The sequence below is a fragment of the Papio anubis genome, chromosome 15, assembly GCF_008728515.1.
Source record: "Papio anubis isolate 15944 chromosome 15, Panubis1.0, whole genome shotgun sequence".
Classification (NCBI taxonomy): domain Eukaryota; kingdom Metazoa; phylum Chordata; class Mammalia; order Primates; family Cercopithecidae; genus Papio; species Papio anubis.
In genome coordinates, this window is record NC_044990.1 from 10,254,572 (window position 1) to 10,264,083 (window position 9,512).

At 40.5% G+C, this 9,512-nt stretch overlaps 1 protein-coding gene across 7 annotated transcripts in view; it reads left to right on the top strand.

Moving 5' to 3' along the window:
- B3GLCT (beta 3-glucosyltransferase) overlaps nt 1–9,205 on the top strand; it is a 121,379-nt gene extending 112,174 nt beyond the window's left edge. For 6 of the 7 annotated variants that reach the window (XM_003913734.4, XM_017951082.3, XM_017951081.3 and 3 more), the window contains 2 exons: nt 1,098–1,242; nt 7,163–9,205. In XM_003913734.4, coding sequence (XP_003913783.1) covers nt 1,098–1,242; nt 7,163–7,330 — 313 coding nt within the window. In that variant the 3' untranslated portion in view covers nt 7,331–9,205. Of the gene's footprint in view, nt 1–840; nt 949–1,097; nt 1,243–7,162 lie in introns of those variants that run through there. The other variant, XR_002518279.1, reaches the window with a different exon arrangement.
- The last annotated feature ends 307 nt before the right edge of the window (nt 9,206–9,512 follow it).

Consider the following 9,512-nt stretch of genomic DNA (forward strand, 5'->3'; position numbering starts at 1 on the left):
TAATTACAAATTAAAAGTTCATGCTCACGTTTCATCTTCCTATAAAGTTAGTTTTTCAGAGAGCGGATCAAAAAAAATGAAAGGCTTTCTTATTTTTCTCATTCTACTGGATGCTGACAAAAGAAAAAAAGCATTTTTACTATTTACTGCCCACCCATATTCTCATGTACGCTCTTTTCCCAGAGTCAGTAGCTTGAGCCCAACGTGGCCGATTGGGTGTAGGAGTTCCACTCAGCCACAAAAAATGTGGCGGGGGAGGTTTCACTGTGGACAGCAGGCTTTCTAAGAGAAAGGCAATTTATGGTGGGTTTTCAGACTTGCAGTTTTCCTTTCTCTGTAGTTGACAGGAACTTCGTTTCTTTTTATACCTTCCTATTTTGTTACAACATCTTATGTAAAGAAAGTCTCTTGTCTAGTCAAGGGCAGGTAGGAAGTCCTGCACTGTCGCAGGGGATGGCGGAGGGGATTGGCCACTAGCATTAGGTAAAACTGTGACGAATTGAGCCCAGCATGTGGAATCAGTGTTTTTGATTCAGGGATTCAAGCTCTTTGTCCTTTTTTCCTTCCTCCTAGAATGATTCACAGAATGTTTCCTCCCCCAGGAAGAAGGTCTTTGCAAAGGCAACTTTGTTCTCGCTTGTTTGATGCATCAAACTTTTATTGAGTGCTGTGGGCAAGGCCCTATATGTGGCAATGGGACTATATGGATGAATTTTAAGTAGTTTTGCCTTAAAGAAAGTCTTTGATGATCGAGACTGAACTTGTGAATCGTATTTTTCCTTCAGCCCTTTCGGTTTTTGAGCTTTTTATGATTGTTAAAAAGATTCATTTCTACCTTAGGATCAGAATGGAAACGAGAAACCAAACTGTATTTTAAAACAAAGAGAAATTATTTTGGGAACTTGGTACAAAAGTGTTGGAAAGGGCCAGAAGACTAAAAGACAACAGGTAGGGTTTTACCTGAGCTCAGTAACTAGAGAAAGCTGCTATTGCCTGTCAGTCTGGAGGAGTAGAGTCCTGTTTCCCGGGGCCCATTTGTGCCGCAGCGGTCCCTGTGGAGCTGCTCTAACCCCTTTCTCTGCTCTGGCTCCCACTAGAATGGTCTTCAGCAGAGAAGCCATCAGGAGACTTCTCGCCAGTAAATGTCGGTGCTACAGCAATGATGCTCCCGATGATATGGTTCTGGGAATGTGCTTCAGTGGCTTGGGAATCCCTGTGACACACAGCCCTCTCTTCCACCAGGTGAGGAAATGCTTTTTATTCTTCCCTCACGGCGGGTGGGGGACAGGTTCTTCTCACTTAAGAATTTGACTACCTTCTCTTCACATATCCTGGAAACAGACAAAGAACTGTGTTGACAGGCTCCAGGGGAACGTCCTTAACAGGACTGTTACCCTGTTTGATGTAACACTGCATCATGTACATCATGAAGACGGGAGGCAAAAACATACTGAAAACCAAGTGACGTTTGACTGGGATCCTCACATGTAGGACCAGGGAAAATCTGGGTTTTTGTTTTGTTTTGTTTTGTTTTGTTTTGAGACGGAGTCTTGCTCTGTCGCCCAGGCTGGAGTGCAGTGGCACAATCTTGGCTCACTACAACCTCCACCTCGTGGGCTCGCACCATTCTCCTGCCTCAGCCTCTCGAATAGCTGGGACTATAGGCACTTGCCACTATGCCCGGCTAATTTTTTGTATTCTTTAGTAGAGATGGGGTTTCACTGTGTTAGCCAGGATGGTCTTGATCTCCTGACCTCGTGATCCACCCACCTCGGCCTCCCAAAGTGCTGGGATGACAGGCGTGAGCCACCGCGCCCAGATTTTTTTGGTTTTTGTTTTTTAGTTAGAAAGATTGGTGGCATTTAAAAATTACTGGATGCTGCCTAGAAATACATAGTACTGACCTAATATTGTCCTACTGGCCACTGAGTCTATGTAATTCTACACCATCCTCAGTTTTTACACTGTCTGTCTTTTTACTGAGATTTTTCTCCTTCACTTGCCATTAAACTGAATGGCTAAAATCTATTAAATTGCAATTGGGTATCTCAGTAAGCATATATTCTTGGGGTTATGGAACAGAAGACATGAGCTTATGTTTACCAGGGACGAGTAGTGCTTATAGCCTCCCCATATTGCAGTTTGGGGGTTGGAGAAGGAAATCCTTCTGCTTTATTTTTAGTATCTTTTACGAACCAAGTCAGTGAATTTTCTGCTAAGAATAATAGCAGATGTTCACAAACTTAAAATAACCATAGATCCATACCCATCTAATATCCTCCTTCAAGAAATTTAAAGTTTTTGAAACTTGAAGTGTGTATGCATATGTATTTTAGGTGCCTTCTCTTATACTGAAAATAGTTTTTATGCTTTATTTACTTATTTTTATTTATTTATTTTGAGATAGGGTCTTGCTCACTGCAACGTGGCTCACTGCAGCCTTGATCTCCTGGGCTCAAATGATCCTCTTGCCTTAGTCTCCCAAGTATCTGGGACTACAGGCACACACCGCCATGCCTGACTAATTTTTAAATTTTTTTTTTATGGAAATGGGGGTCTTACTATGTTGCCTGGGCTGGTGTCAAACTCCTGGACGCAAGCGATCCTCCCACCTCAACTTCCCAAAGGGCTAGGATTGTAGATGTGAGCCACTGCACCTGGCCCGTGCTTTATTTATTTAGTAACCAGTAGCAAACATTATCACAGCAATATAGAAAACTTAGCATGACAGAAATAGTACTATAGAAAACAACTCAAATAAGACTAAGAAAGTGTTTGCATCATCAGGAAAGGCAGAATCCATTTCTGTATCCTTGAGACAATAACAGAGCATACGAATAGACCTTTAATATAAGGAAATGTATGAAAAACCTTTCTGATGTCAGTTAGAAGAGACTTATTTGTCCTTTAGGACTTTCAGAGGTCTTACCCGCTTTAGGCCTGTGTTGTGTTAGGATGACTTAGGAAAGAAAGCGTTATTCTCTGCGGCTCCCTCTCTCGCTCTGTTTCATGGTGTTTCAGTCACGCAATAAAAGGGGTAATTAAAACTGTTAGTGTATAAGGGAAATAATTTATCAAGTTTAGTGTGACAGGTCTTAGATTTTTATAGCAGCCCTTTTCATTTAGGGAAGAATAAATTAGCTAGTAAAATGATAAGGAGAAAAGAAAGAAGGAAAATCATCTATAGGCGAAAGTCCTTTGAAGATAATTTTTTTAAAAAAGGTTGTTGTTTCCCCCACTTCAGAACCCTTGATTTCCCCAATTCACATACATTTTAAACTCTTCTAAAATCATAAAATATGTTTAAAACCTATCCTCCCCAACAGATAACGCCTGTATCTTCCAATTCTTAAGCCTCTTTTAGAGAGTTTGATAACGATTTGGACATTGCTTTCCATTTATAGTGTTTAAACACTGGTCCAAACTGTGTTTGTTCATCTTCACAAAGAAATATGAGGCAACGCGATAAAATGTAAGAATCCTGATGAGCTAGAGACAGAGTGGGCATTTGGAAGCAGTCTCAAATGCAGAATTGCCTGGGCCGTCACATTACTTCTGTTTTTAGAGAAAGTTACTGTGAATTCACAGATTTAGAAGGGGACTCCAGGGAATACCTAGTATTTCCCTTTGTTGAAAGCACAGCACCTAGAGCATGTGGTTTTCTGTTCTTCCAAAATTGTGTGCCACTAATGGACATGGCAGTGTGCAATGGTTGGTGGTTGCTCAACTCCGGAAATTTCCCAAAAAGTTTTAGACCACCATTATGGTGGGTGAACTGTGTGGTATGGAAATCATTTTTTTAACACAGTTATAAAAATGCATTTGTCTAAGGAAATGTGATTTTAGTCTCCATTTGTTGCCCTGTTTAGTGTGCTCCAGTATTTACAGATGAAAAGTTCTAATTTTGCCCAATGTAGGAGGTCTTTCCTTTTTCTTTTTTTCAAGATGAAGTCTTGCTCTGTTGCCCAGGCTGGAGTGCAGTGGCATGATCTCAGCTCACTGCAACCTGTGCTTCCTGGGTTCAAGCGATTCTCCTGCCTCAGCCTCCCGAGTAGCTGGGACTACAGGTGTGTGCCACCTCACCCGGCTAATTTTTTGTATTTTTAGTAGAGACGGGGTTTCACGTGTTAGCCAGGATGGTCTCAATCTCCTGACCTTGTGATCCATCTGCCTCGGCCTCCCAAAGTGCTGGGATTACAGGCTTGAGCCACCACGCCCGTCCGGCTGTAGGTCTGTCTTATGCAGTTTCAGCCTCTCTCTCTTCCTGTATGCAGATGCCTACTACACTCTGTTCCTCAAGTTCTTCCCCACCCCTCACCCTCCTGTTTGGGATTTCCTCTTGGCATTTTGGGCAGAGAGATATGATTATTAGAGGCTGCATAGACTTCTTGGTATTAAAGATACCATTTTGGATGTATTTCACTTTTCTAGTTTTGTCTAATGCTTTTCCATGACCTCATTTGTCAAAAATGACCAGCAAATTGTAATGTTTAATAAGTCAGCTCTTTTAATGCATGCATAGGCTCCCTGAGATGCAGTGAATCACTTCTAGAATCTGCATTAATTGAGGGAAAAATTGTTACGGTTTATTTTTTTTTCCTGTTAGATGCATTTCTGTCTTCAACAGTTCATTTTTAAAGGTGAAAAACAAGCAAGGATTTGTTTCCATTGCTTTTACAGTAGCCCTTCCTTAACCACAGGGGGTACCGTTCCAAGACTCCCCCTCCCCCCACCCCCAGTGGATGTTTGAAACCTTGGATATACTGAATCCTACGTATACTTTGTTTTTTCTTATACTTTACATACCTATGATCAAGTTTACTTTAGAAAGTAGGCAGAGTAAGAGATGAACAGTAATAAAATAGAGCAATTATAACTGTATGCTGGCATCACTACTGTTGCTTTAGGCTATTCTTAAATAAGGGTTCCTTGAACACAAGCACTGTGATACTGCAGCAGTGGACTTGGATAATGAGGCGGCTTCTAGCAACTCAGGGGCGGGGAGTGTAGACAGCATGAAGGTGCTGGACAAAGGGAGGATTCTTGTCCAGTGCGGGATGGAGTGGGACACCCCACATTTCATCCTGATACTCAGAAGGGCCCACAACTTAAAACTTAGGAATTGTCTATTTCTGGAATTTTCCATTTAACATTTTCAGACTAAAATCGACTGTGGGACACTGACACTTCAGAAAGTGAAACCATGGATAAGGGGGACTACGCTTTCTTCTGGGATCATTGTGGAATTATCTTCTAACGGAATTGAGAGAGTGTTTGTCCTTGGTTTTCTTCCTTGCCAGTAAACTCTCTCAGAGGGCCTTGCAAAGAAACATCATATAATAAATGAATTCCTTCACCTAATATTCAAACCTTTCCCAACTCTATTAGACTATATTCCAGTGTGTATTTTTTGTCTGTCTCACTGTTTCTTCCTTTTAAAATTCCTCTTAGATTTTTATCTCCATGAGCAGTTACAATTTCTTAAAAATAGCAGTTGTGAAAGTTCTCCCCTTAGATTCTTTTGACCTTTTCTCCGCAGATATTATTGTTGGAACACTCGTCTGAATAGTGTATTTGTGCTGGTGGAGGTAGGTTAGGCCAGGCGCTGCTGAGTGTGCCCAGCCGGTGGTGAGACGGCTTGAGCAGAGGCAGCCCGTGCCCTGGCAGAGCACTGGCCCTGGGCTCAGCACCTCTCTCTGGTCTCTAGTCCAGTGTTTGCTAGTCATGTTACTTCTGGGAGCTCCGGTTTCCTCAGCAGTAAACTGGAAGTGAACCATAATATTCTGTCCATTTTACAAGGTTGTTTCTAGGATTAAATGAGATAAAATTTAACAAAGGTATTCTGTAAACCATTTAAGGGAGTTTATTCATATCAAAGATTTAGGCAGACTGTAATAAAATAGTAGCCTACAAAAGGCTTGTTTTTAAGATGCATCACATCTGGTTTTGATAGTCAAGACAATTGTAGTATCGATGACCTAATGAGTTACTTTATAAAACAGATGGCCCATATAAATTAATAAACAAATTTAAGATGGTTACTGGCCGGGCAAAGTGGCTCACGCCTGCAATCTCAGCACTTTGTGAGGCCAAGGCAGGTGGATCATCTGAGGTCAGGAGTTCGAGACCAGGCTGGCCAACTTGGTGAAACCCCGTCTCTACTAAATACAAAAAATTAGCCAGGCATGGTGGTGCATGCCTGTAATCCCAGCTACTCAGGAGGCTGAGGCAGGAGAATCAGTTGAACCCAGGAGGCAGAGGTTGCAGTAAACTGAGATTGCCCCATTGCACTCCAGCCTGGGCGGCAGAGTGAAACTCCATCTCAAAAAAAAAAAAAGGTGATTCCCAGATTCCCAAGAGAAACTGGATACTTTGCTTAGAGAAAACAACATAGTATCTGATTTCAGTTTCTTTCTAACCCCATAGGTTACTTCTTCAATCTTATTCTAACCTGTATCTAGTTCTGCTTAAGTTTTATTTTCTAACCTCTAAAAAATGTTGCAATGTAGATAATATAAAAACTTTTTAGGTCCTTTCGCAGACAATTTTGGGTTACTTGCAATTCTCATTTACACCTCATTTACACCTCTGGAACTAGACTAGATATTTGGGCAGGAAGAGAGTATGAGTTATGTTATCCTTCTCCCCCAGTGAGCTCCTTTTCTTTCTTCAAATGACGTCACCTAATTACACATTAGAGCAGTAGACAGGCCAAGGGAAATCTGAGAAATCTTTGCCCTGGCCCCCCACAACCCACTTCTGGCCCCCCACAACCCACATATGGCCAGAGTTTCCTTAGAAGTACCTGGAATGTAACAGTTTTTCTGTCTTTGTGCAGAAGTGATAATAGTAACTTAAATGGCTTACCACAGAAAGCTTTTTGTATTTATTACTATGGTTCAGGAATCTCCCAGAGGCAAGACTGTGGAACATAGAAGCAAAAAGCAGTGCATTTGGGGTATTAAGGTAATTGGAGACACAAAAGCAAAGAACCTGGAATTAGAAGAAAGAGATCAGAAAATAGTTTCCTTTTTGCTTTTAGATTCCCATAGCCAATATTAAGTAGTGAAGTAAAGCAATCCACTTTATCAACTCAAATGCTCTTCTGCAGCAAAATTATTTTCAATCAACAAGGAAGCCTAACTCTCTCTTTTTCCTGCAGGCTCGGCCGGTGGATTACCCTAAGGACTACCTTTCTCATCAGGTTCCCATATCGTTCCACAAACACTGGAACATCGATCCAGTGAAGGTGTATTTCACATGGTTGGCACCCACTGAGGAAGCCAAAGCCCGGCAGGACACACAGAAAGGTTTTCGAGAGGAGTTATAAAGCAGGGTGACCTGTGAGCATAGCCTGCGCAGGGAATGAACTGGAGACTGTGGCCTCATCCCACTGTGCTGTGCTCACAACGCGTGTGTCTGCCACATGGCATTGGACGCTTCCTGACTTTAGGGGGAGATTTTATGTATGGTATTTTTTGACAGAGGAAGAAAAGGGGTCATAGGAGAAACATTTTTTTTTTTTTCTGGGAAAAATCACTTGCTTTTGACTTACGCAGTTGTTTTAACACTTAGTGATGACTGTTTATTATACAAGCTGTGATACAGCAGTTTTTATTATTGTCACAGGAAAATAAATAGTACCAGAAGTCCCTTTCCTGTTCTGTCTCTTCATTATAATGGAAGTTTCAGTTGGGCATGAGCCTGGAGAGATGGGACTGTCTACAGTTCTATTTGTATATATAAAAAGAAGAGTGAAAGTCTTTTGACATGGATGTAAGCAATGGTATGAACTTTTAAACCATATTATTGATGATGCAAGTTATTTCCTGGGAACTCAGTAGGAATAATAATACTGTGTTAAGGAATAATACTGTACATAAAACATCATGAAACTCTAGATATGAAATCCCCTGAAGTCTGTAATCATGGTGGTTATGTTTTATCTCTTCTTTTGCTGTTTGTGCCTCATAAAGAGAATGAGGTCTTCTGCTAGAGCTTCGTATTGCTTTAGAAGTTCATCTGTGTTCTATTTCTCCCTGAAGCCCTATCTTTATGGCCTACTTGTAACATGAAAGTGTAGTAGATGCTGCCAGAAAATAGTGTCCTCAATATTTTAAAACAATGTTGATGTGTTTTGTTCAAGTCAGCAAGCTCTATGTGAGGCTCAGGAAGTGAATTAAATTTGGACCTTATGTTTTACTCTTTTTTTAATGTTACTTAATGACTCTCTTCTGACTCAGAAGAGAAGCCCCTTGTGGAAGGACAACATGGTGATCAGGCAATTTCTCTGGGTCCCCAAAGAATGACATTTGAACACAGTATTTTGAAACAGCTCTAGTTTTCAAATTATATCTTTAATATATAGTAACTTAACATATTCAGTATTAATGTATGAAGAGCACTCTGTTTAATTATATAATTCAGTTTTTGTAAAGGTATTTGTGTAAAATTTGATTTAATATGTCTTAAACTGATTTTGGTATAGTAAATTACTTATTTTTTTTCTTTTTAATAAAAACTGTTATTCATTAACTTTGCTTATAATGCTTTTTATAGCCAAGCACAGAATTTAAAGCCATACCACCAAAAGTACCTGTGTGTGTGTTCCTATGTTTTTCTTGTAGTATAGATTTGACTCATTCCCAAAATGATGCAATAGTATTAGTATTTACCATTTTTCCAAATTAGCAACTACCAGAACTCGTGTGTGTTGCAGTGGTAACACAATGCATTGGATTCAGTTTTGTGAAAATGGATTTTGTGGCCATCCAAGAGATGTACCAGGGATGATCAGCTGAGGAGAGGCTCCAGAAGGATTTCTAGATCGTATCAAGCCTCTACTGATGGCCTTAGCTTTGTTGTCATTGTAACTGAGATTGTTGTCATTGCCACCATGGTAGTCACCTTCACGTCATCTATAATAATACTCCTGGAGAGCCCTGGCTGCCTACACCAGTGGAGAAGAGTCTCCAGTTCTGCTCCGGCCTACTAACTGTTACCACTGAGAGAACAACATGTTCATTTGACAGGACTGAAGCTGGCATCTGTACATGACGATCCGTGTCAAGCTTTCTTCTTTGGTCTGATCAGTGCCTTCTACTGATACCGGGGCACCTCCTCTGGTACTTTTAAGTGTTTTGGTAATTATGTTTACTTTTTGGAACCGTGTAAGCCTAACCACGAATAAAAGATCTTTGCTTAAGTTTTTTATTTCTCAAATATTGTGTTCATTAGTCTAGACTGGGAAGGGGAAGGGGAGATGGGGAAAAGGAATGAATGAAATCAGAGAAAAAAGTCAGCAGCCCAGTAAATACAGTTTAAAGAGAGAATAATCACTTCAGAGCTACCCCTTTAAGAGAAAATCATCAGAAATTGACAATGTTTATATAAAGTTTATAAAGCCATTATGTTTTATTATATAACAAGTCAGAGATGTTATTTTAGAATCGACTCTCATCTAAAGAACTCAGTTTTGAGTCTGACATTTCCAGGAGCAGATATTGTCTTAT